Source organism: Triticum aestivum, chromosome 7B (genome assembly GCF_018294505.1).
Source record: "Triticum aestivum cultivar Chinese Spring chromosome 7B, IWGSC CS RefSeq v2.1, whole genome shotgun sequence".
In the NCBI taxonomy this organism is placed as follows: Eukaryota; Viridiplantae; Streptophyta; class Magnoliopsida; order Poales; family Poaceae; genus Triticum; species Triticum aestivum.
Window position 1 is genome coordinate 682,620,084 of NC_057813.1, and position 19,735 is coordinate 682,639,818.

Here is a 19,735-nt window from a genome sequence, read left to right on the forward strand (position 1 = left end):
TGTCTAAATACATCGGTATCTAAAGAAATCTAAGACAAATAATTTGAGCGGATGGAGTACGATTCTGCATCTGTGCTCTCATTTCCATCTTGTTGATTCTCCTCCCTAGACCAATGTATTTCATAGCATGAGCTGAATTGCCTCTTTTTTCCTTGCCTTCCCATCCATTGGCAACACATTTCATTCACAAGCTTTGAACAATCCAACGACCTAAGAAAGCTCCTCCAGGTGCTGGCTTCGTAAGAAGATCACTTTAGTTTAGATTCTGGACAAAAGTTCTTTTGAATTACGAAAAACGCACTGATACAAAAACAAGCATTAATAGCAGCCCTCGAAAACGGTTGTGACCAAACATAACAAAGCCGCCTGTAATACCCACACCAAAGTGGTTATTTTTTTCATATAAAAAGCTCCGATGACGGTTGGGAATCCGAAACAGCCTGCAGGAAAGATTGGAGGCGGTGTGTACTATGAAACCACCTCTAGTTTGTAGGTGGTTTCAGTAAGTACCTAGGGGTGCACCCTTTTCCTTCTCTTTGTGTACCACATATTCATTTTCCGTCCATTTTCCTTTCCTTCCCTAATGCCAGGCCAAACCCTAGCACCACCGCCGCAATGTTCACCTTGGCGAGCACGCCGACTCTTGAACATTATGGTTTGGCCATTTTCACATTTTTCATCCAAGTTGAAATTTTTTTGTTACTCCATATATGTTTTCTTGGATGTGATGCACCAAAAAAACAGTGATATGCTAGTTTTTTTTTTTGGCAAATCATATGGGAGTTTTATTCCAAGGGTTACAATTGAGAGACAACAAGTCCTCACAAACATTTAACTATGGCAATGAGTATGATCCAAGGGCAGAATGAATACAGAACAAAAATGTGGATCTGATTACTGCATACAGGTTATAGAATATTGATGCACGCCAGATCTTTTCTTCTGATAAGCTACACGGTATGTGTTTCCTAACAACAGAAATCTGAGTTACATATCAAAGTCTCAATCTAAGAATACACAAATATTAATGGAAAAAAATACTAGGAGAGACAATCTACTAGCATAGTATACTCAAATGACAATCTATTTATGCCCAAAATATAGAAATGTGCTATCAATATAGAGAAGTATCAGTTGTGCAACACAAATCACAAGAGTACACCAGCTTTGAGACAAAGAGGTAGCCCGAATAGAAATGTGGAGCTTTATTTGTTGCCGCATCCAATCAGAGTACGTGACTTGGGCTCCATAACCAAAGGCGCATCTCGGTTTAGGCATCTAGGACTTGACGGCCGGCGTTGTAGCTGAAATAGATTACCGGAAAAAGAATGAAGCATATGCACATCTTTTGATCTACTGCTCACCAAGACAAAAAGTACAAACTTGTTAATAGTACCTGAGCATGCCATATCTATTTGCTCGTCTCGTAACAAATGCTGCGGATAAAGTCTTGTCATCTCCAGTATTGGACGGTTGGGGTTCGCCTCGGCCATGCTCTTGAAAGCATCCTCCGCAGCCTCTACTTCTGCCACCATCGAGCCAACGCAGTGTAAGTTGACAGTGAGGCGAGCAAGGCTGGAGAGGCGTTGGATGCCAAAGTCAAAATCGACCACAGCAGATTTGGGCCTTTCGATGAAGTTCCGGAGTTCAAGCTCCTTGAGCCTCGGCATAGCCCCCGGTTCAAACATTAAAACTCCCATACGAGTATTGTAAACCCGGAAACTCTGCAACTGTTGAAATCCTTCACGCCTGATGATGAGCCGCCCAGCGTCGTCTGTTTTGTGTAAAGGCAGCAACAAATCGATCAGATTGGGTATCAATCCAATCATCTCAATATCCTGCTGCTCTATCTTCGGACCGTTGAAAAACAACATGTGTAGGTTGGGAAGTGACGCGAGCCATCTGCTAATCCGGCTGATATCTTGTCCATCTACACAAACCTCCTGGATACAACCCAAAGCAGGGAGGAACGGCTCTCCTCCATCCTTTTCTCTCAGATAATAATCAATACTCAGGGAACGGAGGCCGCATTCGTCCAGTTTACAGAGAGAGGACACCAGCTTTTCCTTGGACTGTTCTAATTTGTTGCCTTCAATCCCATCAGTGTCCAATTTAATCGTCAGCTTTCTCAGATTTGTTAGTTTGCCGAGCTCTTCCACATGCTTCAACTGCAAGGCATCAACGCGATCAAGCTCTTGCAAGTTTATCAAGTTTCCCAACCCATCTGGAAGCTTACAATCTCTGTCAACAAACAAACGTGCCAGTCGTTGTAGCCGACTTGTGCTTTCAGGAAGCTCAAGTAATCCATAGGATGTAACTAGCGTCTCTAGATACAGCAACTCCCCAATTTGCCTGGGAAGCTCCGTAATTCCTGTATAAGAGATATCCAAGTATCTCAGCTGATAGAGTCTTTCAATATCCTTGATATGATGATTTTTCAACTGATTGCGGCCTTGCAAGTCTAACACGCGCAAGCATTTTGACCTCCCAAGCGAAGGCAATAGCTTGATATCCCCAAAAGCAGTGATTGACCGAGCGTGTGACAGATCCAATTGCTCCACGATTTCTTCATCCTCATTCCCCATTATAGAGAGCCGACGAACTATGCCAGTAGGCTTGCATTGTTTCTTTAGGACAGTACACATGTTCTCTTCGGAGGATTTGTCAATTAGGAAATCAAGGATGGTGTCATGGACTCGGCAATACTCCGCCTTGCCGTCATACCCTATGTTGTCGGGCTGTATTAGACTTCTGTTCACAAGCTGGTGAAAATATTCCTCTCCTAATTCCATGAGATCTTGTCCACTTTCTCCATGGATAAAGCCTTCAGAAATCCATCTGCGTACCAACCGCTGCCTTTCAATCAATTCGTCTTCAGGAAACAGAGCCAAGTACAATAAGCAGCTTCTTAGGTGGTGGGGAAGATCAAAATAACTAAGAGATAATATGTAATTCATGGTATCTATTATATCACTTTTGACCTTTGAAGAGCGTATGGAATGTCGCACCCGATCCCACTCTTCTTTTGTTTCCCTTGTTGTGGCCAACAAGCTAGAAATGGCATTGATGGCCAGAGGTAGACCACGGCATTTTTTCAAAATATCATTGGCAGCTTCTTTCAAGCTATCAGGACAGTTTTCTTCACAGCCAAATATCCTCTTGAAAAACAATTTCTTTGAATCAGCCTCACTGAGTGGTTTCATCTCATAGACAAGATCTTCACTAGAAGGAGAGCAAGATTTGGCAACATCAACTATACGTGTTGTGATAATTATTCTGCTGCCCAATGTATTCTTGACAAATGCACATTTCAAAGTTTCCCATGTTCCTAACTCCCATATATCATCAATTATGATAAAGTACCTGCAACACAGTTTTATGAACATATGCATTAGAGCACATTAGATATTTAGAGTAATACCTATCAAGTGATGTAAAGTTCTGAAACAATGTCACATCTGTGTGCATCCTAGATATAACACACCTTGATGTAATTGTCTAACATCAATAAAGATGTCATTATCTAAAACATACTTGTACCATAAGTGAAATCCTCAGAGCATGTCACAATAATACACAACTACAAATGGGGAAGAAACTCAAAGATAACAACTCCACACATATTACTAGGTACAAGCAACTCCAATGCGCCGAGGCATATGGTCCGCGCGTGTCCGTTTGAGTCGGAATGGACAAGAACGCCAGCCCAACAAGCGGACGCAAACCCAAATCACGTCCGCTCGGTGTCCATGTGGACGCATTTCCAACCCAAATTTGTGCTTGATTTGTGACCACACGAACACGAGACGGACGTGTTGCGCGTCCCTTGGTGTCTGCCTCAGGCCTGCGTGTCGGCCAACCAACTACCACCGCAGTCATAGTCAATGCCTCCCACCTACTTCGGGCCTGCATGGCAGTGACTAGAAGCGTCCAAACCGCGTCCTTTTTAATTGCAAGGGTGCGGCGGGGCCGGCCTCATCCACTTCTCCTCCCACTCCAGTCCACATCTGCTCCCTCACCGGCGACAGAAACCCTAGTCATCATGGGTATCTTCGGCAAAGGCAAGGGCAAGGGGAAGCATGACCACGAGGCCGACTCGTCGCAAGGACTAGTGAGGCCGCCGACGAAGGGGTGCGCATTGTTGTCAGTGTTGTGGGACGGGAGGGCGACAGCGCCACGGGACCGTGCAGTACCACTGGGAGAACTGCGTCCCGCTGTCGTGGCCGGACGTGAATCTCCCCCATGGCTGGCACCTCGACCCCCACCGCATTTCTGTGTCGTCCGTGCCGTGGTCCAAGCTTGCGCGAGCCAAAGAGATCCGAGCCAGGCGTGCTCTCTTGACGTCGGAGCAGCGCTGCGACCTCGCCTACGCGCTAGACTCCCCTAACTAGGACGTCTAGTTCGCCACCGAGCATGATGTGTGCCACCGTGGCGCCGTCCAGCTCGAAGCACGCCCTCCATCGCCGCCGCCGGTGGTCAAGCAGTAGGGTGAGGAGGAAGAGGCGGCGTTCCTCGAGGCGTTGGAGGAGGCGACCCAGCGCGCCATCGAGGAGTCCCAGCCCAAGGACTCCTGGTGGCCTGGCCTCGAGGACGCGCACTGCAGCTGTCGGCCGCCAGCGACAGCGTCTACCCGCCACCACCACCGGCCCCATCGTAACCGCCCGTACCAGCGCCGGCACCACCTGCACCCACCAGCGTCTACCAATGGCAGGACGTCGTCCGGGAGTGGGTGAGCGCGCTGACCGTTTGGCTGGGCGCGACGGAGGAGGCGGCCTACCTCGCGGCATGGAAGAACCACACGTTGGAGGAGGAATGGGAGGACAGCCAGGTCCGCATGCAGCGGGAGCTCGAGGAGGAGGAGCGCCGGCTTCGTTGGGCGTGCGTGGAGGAGCAGACGCGCGGGGTGCCAGGCAAAGCCACCGCTGCAGCAGGCGGCATTGGTAGCCTACCAGCTGGCCTTCCCGTGGTCTGGGCCGCCAGCATTCTTTGATTTCACACGCTCCGACGACGAGGACGATGCCTAGGGTTGCGGGCTAGGGCGGTAGTTTATTTATTAATGTTTTATGTTAATTATGTGGACTTTGACCGGTTTTAATATGCATTTTTATTTATGTTTAATTATTTTAAGCTTTTAATTTTTTTTAATGCCCATGCGGACTAATGCGTAGGCCATATTGGGCGCGCCCACGCACCCAATGGCAAAACCGGACATGCCCGTCCGCTCGGCCGATCCAAACGGACAAAAAGCGGACAAAAACTCCGTCAGGCGCGTTGGAGTTGCTCTTAGATACAATTTGGTCGCAATATAAGGGAAAAAACATTTCCATAGGAGGCAAACAAAAAAGAGCAAGATTTAACAACCAAGAGGAAAAATTGTGAATTCCTTGATGAGATGCTCAGGCCGAGTCGAGGCAGCTGTTGCCAGTGGCAAGATACAATGTTTTGCCACTGCCAATAGCATGTTGGCAAGACGACTCAGACTCTCGGAGGTGCTCATAGGGGTAGGGTATGCGTGTGTGCGTTCATAGGGGTGAGTGTACGCACGTGTATATGAGCGCTTGTGTCTGTACTGATGCTCAAAAAAAAATAGCATGTTGGCAAGAGGATAGATATGGAAACAATGGTGGGGATTACCTATTTCCTTTTGTCTTTTTGGTAACAAGTTATTTCCTCATGATTGGTAGGACCACATATTGAGTGGTGGGTCTGCGCCTCAATTCGTCATGCAAATTGCTACGAAACCAGGAAAGAAGCAACAAACTACGGTTATCATTATGTTACGCTAGTCAGGCTGGTCCGATCTGACTATGATTAATTCTTCCCTTTTAACTTTTTGTGTTATGGGTATAGATTCTTCAACGGATGTTTGATATCCAGTCAGGATTATAATACTGATAACCGTAGGTTTATAGCCTCTAGAAACCCTACGTTCTTAAAGTGGCTAATCACAAACCTAATGTACTGCATATATCCGGTAACAGTGGTCTGCGAATGCAAGTGCTTTGGGTCCTTAGAAGATGTGTGGCGCCAGAAATCGGCATGCAGATTTTAGCTATATCTTATAGTGAACAGATCGATATCAGTTGCAGAAAACAATGACTTCAAATTTTAAACGCAGTCATACAAGCTGAGGGCGAATGCAAATCACACAAAGCAATCTTCATTAGCAAAATTCTAGGCAACGGATTATACATGAGCTAATTAAGCAATGTTAGTTTGTAGCAGATCTCACATACATACCTTGTGTCTTGGAGGAATTCTCGAATCTTGTCGATGATGAGTTGTATATCATCTAATCTAGAGTAAGCATCGTCTTTCTTGGTGATTTGTGATAAGATAGATCTTAATATAGCCTTCATGTCAGGCTTGCGTGAAATCGAGACAAAAGCCCCGCAGTCGAAGGACGCTCCAAGGTTGACCCGGATCTGGTTGGCGAGCGTGGTCTTGCCCAACCCTCCATATCCAACAATAGAGACAGATTTAAGTGATTGGCCCTCTTTCTCATTCAGCCACTTGACAAGTTCATCTTTTGGTCCGTCAATTCCGACGAGCTCTGTGACATCTTTGTAGACTGCACGAAGTCGAGGGTCGACCTTCTCTTTTGCGGGCATAGAGGAGGAGGACTCGTCAATCTTGTACCTTGAGTGGCAACAAATCGGTCACAAATCTGATGGTAGGTACTAATAGTACTGTAAAGAGAACCAGATCTGGTACCTTGAAAATCTGTCGCTGACATCCTTAATTTGTTTCTTGATGTCTTTGACCTCCTTGGCGATCCTGCGGCGGGTCTTGATGTCCGGCAGCAAGTTCTTGCACTTGTCCATGAGCTTGGCGACGCCATGAGCCGCCTCGGAACAGGAGGACTCGTGTTCCACGAGGACCATGAACTTGTCGATGTTGTCCTCTATCTTATAGGACATCTCCCGCACCGCCGTCACACGCAGCTTTGTTGGTTCGTCAGGCTCCTCCACATCTGACATCTTGAGGAGGAATGCGCACATGACCTCCAGCTCGTCCTTGAGGAACTTGATGTCCCCACGGACATTCTTGAGCAGCTTATATTCATCCGTCAACATAGCTCCCAACTTCCGCAGGAGGGAACCCATTGCACCTGTGGATGCGCTCACCAGAACTTCCGCCATGGTTGCTCTCTCTCTCTCTCTGTTGATTTGGGCTTGCAGATGGCGATGGCAGGGAACAAAGAATCCTTTGTCTATGGAGCCGGCAAGACTAATCAAACACGGTAGGGTACTACACTACTTTTGAGAAAAGAGAATCACATGGTATACAGCACGGAGACAGCTTTGCAGGGACACATGTGCTACTTACTGCTCAAGATATAAAGCGTGGAATCTTTCTACAGTCTCTTTCTGACTACCTGCCTCAGCAATTACTTTGCTCGGTCCCGTCCAGACTACCTGCCCCAGCAATTACTTTGCTCAGTCCGGCTACCTGCCTTAGCAACTATTCCCTTCGTTTTAAATTACTCGTAGTTAAAATGTATGTATCTACAACTAAAATATATCTAGATACATTTATACATGCGACAAGTAATTTAAAACGGAGAGAATACTTTACTAGGTTAAGAACATCTTCAACACGGCGACCCATTTCATCGGCCCACATCCCGTTTAGGTCGTCGCAGATAAAAAAGTTGTCCCAACGCCACGACCCATTCCAAGACGTGCCCGCGCGGATCCATTTTCGTTCTAAATTTGACTCAGAAATGCTCGGAAACCCGAAGGTCCGACGGGCGCCTCCTCCGTTGCCGACGGTGTGAATGTCGCGTGGCGCCGCTCCGGCTCGCTGCCCGAGGCTATATCTGGCTATTTAAGCTGGCAGGCGTCCCCCAACCCTAGCCCATCCACCTCCCCCCTCTCCGCGCCGCCACCCAAGCTCGTCCGCCTCCTCTCCCACGCTCTCCGGCATTGCCATGGTCCGGCGGAAGATCACCACGTATCCTATGCTCACGCCGGAGCGCCGGAGGCAGATCACGGAGGAGATCCAGGCAAGGCGCGTCGCCCACGTCGTTGTCGGGCTGCCTCTAGACTCACAGGAGCCAGAGGAGGAGGAGTGGGTGAAAGCACAAGTGCTCCCTGGGTGATTTTGATAATTTATGTCAACATATCTCTTGTTGGACTAATACTTTTACCTAGTATGTTTCACATAAGTTCAACAATGGAGTGGCATGGACTAGAGGATGTGGAACCCCTTCAACATGCTAAGGACAAAAGGATTGGCTCAAACTCAAAGCACAAGACTCTTACATTTTACTTTTAGTGATCCAAGATCACATTGAGTCTATAGGAAAAACCAATACTATCAAGAGGGGATGAGGTGTTGATTAATGGCTTGCTTGCTCAAAGTGCTTAGTGATATGTTCCAAAGCCCTCAACTACTTTCTCACATCCACATATGACCTAAACCAAAAGTCACACTCGGCCCCATCGAAACCATCTATCCGGCGCCACTGAGTTCAGATGTCATAGCCACTGCCACAAACCCTAGTCTTTTCGGTCTCATCGATAGGGATCTCGGTCTCACCGAGATGGGATTGCAATCTCTCTGTTTCTCTTCGTAACGTTTCGGTCAAACCGAGATGAGCGATCGGTCCCGCTAAGATTGTAATGCAAACTCACTGTTTCCCTTTCGTAACGTTTTGGTCTAACCGAGATGAGCGAATCGGTCCCACCGAGTTTGCCTGACCAACCCTCTGTGTGTCCATTAGCAAAATTGGTCTCGCCGAGTTTGTGTAATCGGTCTCACCGAGATTACGTTATGCCCTAACCCTCACTATTTGTGTGCCAAATCTATGTTGATGATATTATATTTGGTTCGACTAACCCTCACTTTAGTGAAAAGTTTGGAAAGCTAATGTCGGAGAAGTTTGAGATGTCAATGATGAGTGAGCTCAAATTCTTTCTTGGTCTGCAAATTAAGCAAACTAAGGAAGGTACCTTTGTCTCTCAAACAAAGTACACCAATGACTTATTCAAGAAGTTCAATATGCAAGAATGCAAAGGTATGACTACACCCATGCCCACTAGTGGACATCTTGATTTGACCAAAGATGGTGAACCGGTTGATCAAAAGGTTTACCGCTCCATGATTGGCTCATTGTTATATCTATGTGCTTCACGTCGCGATATTATGCTAAGTGTGTGCATGTGTGCACGATATCAAGCCGCCTCTAAAGAATGTCATCTTAAGGCCGTGAAAACGATAGTGAGATACTTAATCCATACACCAAATTTTGGCATTTGGTATCCTAAGAGGGCCTCATTCAATCTTGTTGGCTACTCCGACTCGGACTATGCCGGTTACAAGGTTGATAGAAAGTCCACTTCGGGTACTTGTCAATTTCTTGGTAGATCTCTTGTGTATTGGTCCTCCAAGAAATAAAACTCGGTATCCTTATCCACCGCCGAAGCGGAATACATTGCCGCTGGTTCATGTTGTGCTCAATTACTTTGGATGACCCAAACTCTCAAAGATTATGGGATATATGTGAAACATGTTCCATTGCTTTGTGACAATGGAAGTGCTATCAAGATTGCTCACAATCCCGTGCAACACTCTTGAACTAAGCATATTGAAGTTCGTCATCATTTTATTTGAGATCACGTTGCCAAAGGGGATATTAACCTTAAGCATGTTCGTACCGACAAGCAATTAGCGGATATATTCACAAAACCACTTGATGAGAAAGTGTTTTGCAGGTTGAGAGATGAATTAAACATCATTGATGCTTCAAACTTGGAGTAGGAACTCCATTTGGATACATGCAAGACATGAGCCTATGACTAATCCTTGATATTCCTCTTATGATGATAATCTTATGTCTTGCATATATTTGCACCTTGCATATTATCTAACCCATGTAGGTACTTGGATGAATCTAAATCTATGAGATTGCAACTCACTCACATCTTGAGCAATCTCTACATCACCAAGTTTCTACACAATGGTGGTTGAAGACAAGGAAGCACGAAACCATTTAAACATATCCTTTGAAAAATTCTATATTGAGTTTCATGATTGTCATTTTGGATACACAAGTGCTCTTCCTTGCAAAACTAACCCATGTAGGTAGATGAACTCAAATTCCAAGTGGTGCTCCCAACTCTTGATGAGCTACATCAACCTTGAGCAACCCACACAAGTTTAACTACATGATCACGATCAACACCACCACCCAATGTATGTTATTCCATCTTAGAGAAGCTTTACTCCAAGTCATGAGTCAAAGCAAAAGTGCTCCCTGGGTGATTTTGGTAATTTATGTCAACATATCTCTTGTTGGACTAATACTTTTAGCTAGTATGTTTCAGATAAGTTCAACAATAAAGTGGCATGGACTAGAGGATGTGGAACCCCTTTAAGATGCTAAGGACAAAAGGATTGGCTCAAACTCAAAGCACAAGACTCTACATTTTACTTTTAGTGATCCAAGATCATACTGAGTCCATAGAAAAAGCCAATACTATCAAGAGGGGATGAGGTGTTGCTTAATGGCTTGCTTGCTCATAGTGCTTAGTGATATGCTCCAAAGCCCTCAACTACTTTCTCACATCCACATATGACCTAAACCAAAAGTCAAACTCGGCCCCATCAAAACCATCTATCCGGCGCCACCGAGTTCAGATGTCATAGCCACTGCCACAAACCCTAGTCTTTTCGGTCTCACCGATAGGGATCTTGGTCTCACCGAGATGGGATTGCAATCTCTTTGTTTCCCTTTGTAACATTTCGGTCAAACCGAGATGAGCGATCGGTCCCGCCGAGATTGTAATGCAAACTCACTGTTTCCCTTTCGTAATGTTTTGGTCTAACCGAGATGAGCGAATCGGTCCCACCGAGTTTGCCTGACCAACCCTCTGTGTGTCCATTAGCAAAATCGGTCTCACCTAGTTTGTGTAATCGGTCTCACCGAGATTACATTATGCCTAACCCTAACCATATCGGTCCCACCGAGTTGACATGTCGGTCCCACCGAAAATCATAACGATCACATTATTTCCTAAATCGGTCCGACCGAGTTTCACGATTCGGTCCCACCGAGTTTGGTAAGTTGTGCGTAACGGTTAGATTTTGTGTGGAGGTTATATATACCCCTCCACCCACTCTTCACTCGTGGAGAGAGCCATTAGAACGTGCCTACACTTCCAGCATTCATTTTCTGAGAGAGACCCACCTACTCATGTGTTGAGACCAAGATATTCCATTCCTACCACATAAATTTTGATCTCTAGCCTTCCCCAAGTTGCTTTCCACTCAAATATTCTTTCCACCAAATCCAAATCCTGTGAGAGAGAGTTGAGTGTTGGGAAGACTATCATTTGAAGCACAAGAGCAAGGAGTTCATCATCAACACACCATTTGTTACTTCTTAGAGAGTGGTGTCTCTTAGATTGGCTAGGTGTCACTTGGGAGCCTCCGTCAAGATTGTGGAGTTGAACCAAGGAGTTTGTACGGGTAAGGAGATCGCCTACTTCGTGAAGATCTACCCCTAGTGAGGCAAGTCCTTCGTGGGCGACGACCATGGTGGGATAGACAAGGTTGCTTCTTCGTGGACCCTTCGTGGGTGGAGCCCTCCGTGGACTCGCGCAACCGTTACCCTTCGTGGGTTGAACTCTCCATCAACGTGGATGTACGATAGCACCACCTATCAGAACCACGGCTCAAAAATCTCCGTGCCTCCAAATTGCGTTTGCACACTCCAATCCCATCCCTTTACATTCTTGCAATTTGCATGCTTTACTTTCCGCTGCTCATATACTCTTTGCATGCTTGCTTGATATGTATTGTGAATGTTAAACTTGTGCCAAAACTCCACTTCAACTTAAAGAAATTAAAAACTGTAACTTTTCTTGCTTAGAGTCTATTCACCCCCCCCTCTAGACACCTCTTCTCGATCCTTTCAGGGGGAGGAGGTGCCGGAGTCGACGGAGGTGGTGGATCCGGAGGAGGACGCGCCTCTCCCTCGGGGCGCGCGCCACCGACGGCTCGCCCGCCCACCTTCCTCCCCCGCCTTTTACAAAAGGCCGCGCTAGCCCTCACCACGCCGTGCCATCTCCCTTGCCCCGCCCATCTCTCTTCCTCTCCTCGCCCGCCCATCTCCCTCTCCTCGCCGACAATGTCTTCCAGCGACTCCGACGAGGGCGCGTGGCCGAGTGGCGTCTGGCCGCTGAGCCTCACCATCGGCGACACGAAGGTTATGGCCCGGTACCGCATGATGGTGCCGCTGGCAGCCAAGGTGCCGGGGCCATGGCGGATCGGGGCGGACGGCATCCCCACCATGGGACCGCCGACGACGAGGGAGCAGCTCCACACGTTCCCTGGCGGCCGGTACAACCGGAGGGCCCGGCGCAGGTTCTGGCGCGGGAAGAACTTTGACATCGTCCTCGGCGCGTTCAGGGACACGGCGGCCGGCCGCACCGTCGGGGACATTACCGGTGAGTTTGGCACTTCCCGTGGTCGCCGCTGCCACGGCCCACCTCCAGCCGCCCCCACTGCCCCGGCACAGCAGGCGCCCCTGCCCCGGCGCTGGTCGACATCACGCCGGCGCAGGCCGCCCTCGCGCAAGACGGAGACCCCTACGACACGCTGGGGCTACTTGCGATGCTGGCCCGGTCGGCAGAGGAGGCGGCGGCGGCGCTCACTCGTGAGGAACGAGAGCGGCTGGCGGCCATAGCGGCGATGCAGGAGCAACGAGCGTGGGAAGACAACTGGTGGGATTTCAGCGATGACGATGATGACGGCGGTGGCGACGATGGCGGCGAAGGACAGGCCGGCGGTATGGCGCCGGTCGTCGACCTCACCGGCGCCAGCGACGACGAGTAGTCTAGTTTTAGGGTTTTTTATTTAAATTTCGATCTAAGTTATGTAAGAGCAGTGCTCGGTTATGTTTAGGGTTATGTAAAATATTTTGAATTATGAATGAACTCAGAATGGTTTATCTGGAAAAAAATCTGTATGTTTAATTTGATGTTAGTCATACAACTTCAAAAAATAAACGGAAACATGAATTTCAACGTTACGAGACGATAATCGACACACAAATTGTAGAAAAATCAGTCGCAAAACGCATGCATGGGGCCTTCCCTCATACCCGAACGGTCTCCGGAGAACTTGTCATGCATGCACACCAAAAACATATCGCGTCACGTCCGGGGTGTGGTATGTGGTGTTTTCACCTAAAAATTATAAAAAATTCTTAAAGCGATAAAAAAGCCAGAAAACTTTTCATGCATCCTACTGATGATGGTGGAACACTATAAAAAAATAAGGGTACATTTGAAGGCTGTCGGAAAAAAAACTCCTTTCGGACGGGGCCTTCGGTCCTGCCAGAACGGTCTCCGAAGAAGGAGGCCAATTTTTCGACATATTCGGAATGACCTCAACTTTTGCAAATGAGTTGGTATGCCCACCCCCACAGTCAATACAAGAATTGAACGTATTTGGACATGAAAAACATGTTGCGTCACGTACGGGGGTGTGGTATGTGGTGTTTTCACCAAAAAAATTATAGAAAATTCATAAAGTAAAAAAAGGCCAGAAAACTTGTCATGCATCCTAGTGATGATGGTGGAACAGTATGGAAAAAATTTGAGTTCATTTCAAGGATGTCGAAAAAAAATGAGTTGGTATGGTCACCCTGACATTCAATACAAGAATTGAACGTATTTGAACACAAAAACCATGTTGTGTCACGTCCGGGGTGTGCTATGTGTTGTTATGACCGAAAAAATTATAGAACATTCATAAAGCGATAAAAAATATTTAAAACTTGGCATGCATCCTAGTGATGATGGTGGAACACTATAAAAAATTTATAGAAGGCAAAAAAAAAATAGTGATGCAAGAAAAATAAGCCCACCTGTGCTTGCATGCCGCAACTGCGCTTAATCGGTCCGGCCCGATCAAGCCGAGTGGCGAAAGGGCCGGCCTTTCGGCCCAGCTACGGCTAGCAGCACAGGCCAACGGGGCAGCGACGGGACGGGGCGGGAATCAGAGGAGTTCGTAAAGGGTGGTGGGAGGTTGGTATATAAGGCGGTCGCGGCGTTGTTCGGCGGGCGAGGTGGGACTAAACTTTAGTCCTCACCCCCGCCGACCCTGCCCCCGCACCGCGCGCACACTCAATTGTCCGGCCCACGTGAGCCGTCCCGCACAGTCACTGGGTTGTCGCGCACAGTCAAGACTTTTGTTTTTTATTTAAAAAAGTATTAAGTTTTTTAGTTATTTATGCCTTTCGTTATCGTATAAAAAATTCTATAATTAATAAAAATCCATACGTAATATAGAATTGTTAACTATATTTATTATAATAATAATGAGTTGTTTATTACAATTTATAGGAAAAAATAATGAGTTTTTTATAATTAATTGCTAAAACAATAACGAGTTTTCTGATAATTAATTGATAATGAGTTTTTTTGTAATGAATATTTTAGTCAGTTATTTGTGTAGATTAGTAATTACATTTTTAATATTTATGTAATGTTAATTAATGTCTAAAATATACTTAAAATATATGCAAAGTTTAGTACTGTAATGTGTTGCATTAATGGCTAATTGTGTTTACATAATAATAATGTGTTGTTTTTTATAATTTATAAGTAAGAATAATGAGTTTTTTATTACAATTTATAGGTAAAAATAATGAGTTTATGTTTTAATTTTTTATGAGTTTTGTGTTAATGCCTAACATTTTTCAGCTTATTTAAAAATATTAATGAGTTTATTGGTATAACTAATAATTTGGAAACACCGTTCATAAAAACACTACTTCACATAGAATTTATTAAGTAGTTATAATAAAAACACTACTTAATATAGAATTTATTAAGTAATTATATTGATAAGAGTACTTAATACAAAATTTATTTCGTATTGACATTAATGTCGGGGAAACTGATCCACGAACACCTATGGGACCGGCGGACCGAGCCCCTTTTGGTTCGGCGGGGGGCGGAGATCGCACGAAGAGCAGATCGAGGCGAAGCACACGAGCAGTTTACCCAGCTTCGGAGCTCTCCAGAGAGATAATACTCCTACTGCTGCATGTCTGAGTGTATTGAGTTCTTGCTCGGGAGCGCTGAGTGCTACAGTATACACCAGCTGCTAACGAGACCGAGCGTGAGTGCTTTTCTGCTTCGAACCCCCTTCTACGTTGCACATGGGCCTCCTTTTATATGCTCAAGGGGTCACCGACAGGTGGCAACATAGACAAGGGTAAAAATGGAAAAGGAGTTGCGGTTGGTATAGCTACCTGTACAGTGTATCCTACCTAACCCTGACGGCAGGGGACAAAGGCATTAAATGCTCGTCTACGTCGCCCAAATAGTGCAAACAGGGACCGTCAGGGACGCCACCGCTTGCCACGATGGCAATCTTGTCAGCGTCGCTTGCCACCGCGCACCGCTTGCTGCACAGCCTCCTGCCACGCGCGCCTGGAAAGGCCTCAGGGCGACACGTTGGTGGATGTGCTGGAGCGCAGGTACAGAGTGGTAATCTGCCGCGGCCAGTGCCTTGCCGCGGCCGTTGTCTTGTCGCGTCCGGAAGCTTGTCGCTCACTAGGCCTCGCCGGGACATGTGGCGCGTCGCGGCAAGTTCCTCGAGATGCCTTAGTTGGCCTTCCCGGCAAGCTCCTCTTGTCGGGGCCTTGTCTCCTTGGCTTGAATACTTTGTTCTTATGCCTTGGTTGGCCTTCCCGGCAAGCTCCTCTTGCTGGGGCATTGTCTTCTTGGCTTGAATACTTTGTTCTTGAATGACTCCAAAGGAACCACGGAGGACCTTAGCGGTCACCCGGCAAGCTTTGCCGCGGGGTGCTGCAACTGCCCGTGCACAAGTTCGGGATACTAGGGTACCCCTACTCTAGTACACCGACAGGAGCCCCCGGGCCTGGGCTACACACGGTGCTGAGCGCTGTTGGGCCAGGCCCAAAACAGGGCATGGGCAAGCGCGGCCTGGGTTACGCCGTATCTTTCTCCGTATCCACTGCGCCCTCCCCGAACGACACGCGTTGAATGCGGCGTCGTGGGAGAGATCGTGGGTGGTTTCTTTATTCGGAAAGACGGAACGCCTGCCCCCTCCCTCTTTATAAGCAGGGGAAACAGGGGCAGTTCGCCCATCTCGCCGGTTGCTACTCCAATCTCAGAAATCTCCGTCGCTCCCCCCTTCTTCCCAAAGCCGAAAGAGAGCAGTGCTCCACCCCCCATTGCCACCAGCATCACCAACGCCATCGATCTCCCCCACCACCTCTGCCATGGCTCCGAAAACCGACAAGGGGAAGGTCGTGAAGTCGGCCGAGGCGCAGCGGCTCGCGGCGCTGCGGAAGGAGCGGGCAATCTCCCCCCCCAGCTTGCCGCGAAGGAGCTAAGGGAGTACTACTACCTCTTCTGGTCGACGGAGACGCGAGCGCATCCGCGTACGAAGGTACTCCCCGCTGCCGCTTCGGAACTGGCTCCGAATGGATACCCTTTCTTCGCGTTGTTCTTCTACTGCGGGCTCTGCCCGCCCTTCTCTGAATTTTTCTGCGATATCATGAACACCTACGGGTTCCGCCTCCTTGACTTCACCCCCAATGTTGTTCTGACCATGGCAGTTTTCGCACATCTCTGCGAAAACTTTGTCGGAGTCTATCCAAACGTAGCCCTTTTTCGCCACTTTTTCATGCCTCGAGTTGAGAGAGGAGAGCCCTTATCCGGCGGAATCGCCTGGATCTCGAGGACCGGCAAGAAGGAAGCTTATCTGGAGGGAGAGCTCCGCAGCAAGTGGTTGGAATGGAGAGCAGACTGGTGCTGGATTATCGAGGAGAACCCGCAGCCATTTACCGCCCAGCGCCAAGCCCCAATAGCGCGCAGCAACGATTGGAGCAACGTGGCCCCGGAAGACGATAGGCTGAGGATTGCCGTCACCCGGATCCTACGCCTCAGGCTTGCCGGGCTCACCGTAGGTGCCGTTGGCGCAGATTTTCTTCGCCGCCGCATCGCCCCCCTGCAGGAGAGGAGGAGACCCGCCTGGGAGTTCCAGAATGCTGCGGATATCATGAGGCTACGCCCAGGCCTCAACTTCAACTTCACTGTCTTGGAATTGGACGCGATGATCCTGGAGCTGTTCAAGCACGATCCCCAACATCCTAAAGCGTTCATGTTGCCGAGGGGTGTCGTTCCGCTGTGCAACAACTCCTCGCTCGACCGCATCCGTGCAATGATGCCGCTGTGCGATTCGCACGGGATTGTCCCAACTTGACAAGAGCCTGTCGATGACATCGTGCAGGAGTTCTTCGACGGCTTGGTAGAAGTGGCGGTCCGCCCCAATGAACAAAAGAGCCTCACCCGCGACACCACCGATGCGGAGATGCAGCGCATCGCCACCAGGGTGGAAGAGGCGGCAGCAGCCGCTGCCGCGGGTGAGTTCGGATTCACCGTGGAGGAGGCAGAGGCAGCAGAGGCGGCAAGCCTTGCCGAGCGAGAGGATCTTGCCGGCGAGGAAGAGCTTGTCGGGCCTGAAGCTGAGTCGAGCGAGCCCGACGAGGGAGAGCTTGTCGGGCTCGAACCTTCAGGCAGCTCGTCGCAAGCGGAGCCCCCAACTCCACCAAGAAGGCGTCTCCACAAGGCCGGGGACGTAGCGGAGCGACAGACGAGTCAACAGCCGCCGCACCGTGCGACACGCTCTACCGCGGCAAGCACTGTTGCCGCGGGAGCGCCTCACGCCGCTGCGGCAACTGGAGCGGGGTCTTCCCGGTCCACCACTACTGCTCCTGCCAAGCGGACAAGGGAACCTACTCCTCCGCCTCGTCGCACCGGAGGCGAGCCGGACTTCAATCTCTCCGCGCTCAGCTCCGACGAGGAAGAAGAGTAAGATTCTTTGTTATACTTGTAGTTCTTCAATTTTGTTGCTTTGTCTTGTATCTGATTTGCTTCACTCTGAATCCATTCCTTTTCAGGACGCTGGCCCAGAGAGCAGCGAAGAGAGCCAAGGTCCCGGTGATTGTCATCGAGGATGAACCCACCGCGACAGCAGGGGGTGTGTCCGAGACCACCTTGCCGGACCCGGCACCCATTCCCCAAAGCAGCCCCCAGCGCAGCCCCCAGCGCAGCCCCCAGCGTAAGTATATGGTTTACTTCCTACTGTTCGGCGCGCATGGGTGCTTTTTGTTTGCTGATATCTGACTTTGGTTTGTGTAGGAGCAGAGCAGCTTCACCAGGAGTGCCCGGAAGCCGCTCCCAAAATGCCATCTGCTTCAACTACTCCGCCAAGGGAGGATTCCCCGGCAAGGGAGCGTCCTCCGGAAAGGGAGAATTCTCCGGCAAGGGAGCGTTTTCCGGCAAGGGACAGTTCCCCGGCAAGGGACAGCACCAGCGACCCTCCGGTGGTTGAGGCCACAACTGCTGGTCCTAGTACAGGTAATCCTCTTGCTTGAAAACTTCCCTTGGGTTCTTCTTCTTCCGGTTTTCTTTTTGGATGTTTGCTTGATTTTTCTCCTTTTTCCGTTCGTCAGATCCATCTGCCACAGAGCCGATGGAAACCGAGGTCGCCAGCGAGGAGAATGCGCGCAGCAACACCGACGACGCCGTCGCCACCGAAGGAGAAGCCGGCGCTGATGATCCCGCCGGCGAAGAGGCCGCCAAGGCTGCCGCCGCAGAAGCTGGCGAGGGATCCGGCGATCGCACTAACGGCCCCGAGGCCACAGGAGCGCCAGGCGCTACGCCGACCGCCGATCCCTCTGCCGCTGCTGCAGCGCCAGGCTCCGAAGAGCCCCAGCCCGGCGCCTACTTGAAGGCCAGCGACGGCATCTTCATCAAGCTCCCCTGGGCGTCAAGCTCCAGGGCGCCAGTTGAAGGAGAGATGTTGGATGGAGAAGTGCTTGCCTCCGCTGGGCTGACGCTGGTCGACGCGCCAAGCGGTAGCAGCGACGAGCCTGGGGAGGAGCAGCTGCTGCGGAAGCTGTTGTCGCTCTACCGCGCCCGACAAGACAAGCTGGTATCCCGAGAAGCACTTGTCGCGAAGGCGGGAGTGAACATCGAGAAGCGCGCGGAGGAGCTCCGGGGTTTTAGGCAGGAAGCTCTCCAGGCCCTGGCAGAGGAGCGGGAACAAGTCAACGAGGAGCGGAAATCCTTCCTTCTTGAGAAGGCCGAAGTTGAAGAGCGACAGCGGCTTGTTGCCGAGAAGCTATCTGCGCAGGAAGGCGAGTTGGCGCTGTGCAAGGTCAACCTTGACAGCCACGAGGAGGAGCTTGCCGCGCGCGAGCAAACACTCGGCGGGGCTCTCAAGGAAGCAAAGGATGCTGCCGCAGCTGCCGAGGCGGCCAAGAAGGAGCTGGAGACGAAGATGGCGCAGCTGGAGGCCGATCTCAAGGCGAGCGGCAAGGAGCTTGCTGCGCTCAAGCGTGAGCGCGAGAAGGACGCCGCCGCTCATGGCGAGCTGCAAGGTCGTCTCGCTGAGAGGAGCAAAGAGCTTAGCACCGCCAAGGACTTCAACACGGATCTCGAGTTGAAGCTGGCTACTTTGACTCAGACGCTGGACGGCGCCAGGGAGCGGGAGGTGGCCTTGTCGGAGAAGATCAAGGCCGACGAGGCGCTGCTGGCGAATGCTACCGCCGCCCATAACTCTTTTAGGGAGTGTGGAGCACTGGACGGAGGATCTCGTGGATGCTGCCGCAGCCATCGACAGGGAGCTGGCGCAGCTGGGGATGGAGGATCTCGGGTACTCCTCCGATGAGCACCTCCAA

At 49.5% G+C, this 19,735-nt stretch overlaps 1 protein-coding gene across 1 annotated transcript; it reads right to left on the bottom strand.

Annotated features, from left to right (window-relative positions):
- Window positions 1–866: 866 nt before the first annotated feature.
- On the bottom strand, window positions 867–7,280 carry LOC123156490 (disease resistance protein RGA5). The gene is made up of 4 exons (XM_044574615.1): window positions 6,715–7,280; window positions 6,241–6,639; window positions 1,397–3,363; window positions 867–1,304 (listed from the first exon to the last, which is right to left on the bottom strand). Exons 1-4 carry the CDS (start codon window positions 7,140–7,142, stop codon window positions 1,279–1,281), a joined length of 2,820 nt encoding a protein of 939 aa, XP_044430550.1. The 5' UTR covers window positions 7,143–7,280; the 3' UTR covers window positions 867–1,278.
- Between the last annotated feature and the right edge of the window lie 12,455 nt (window positions 7,281–19,735).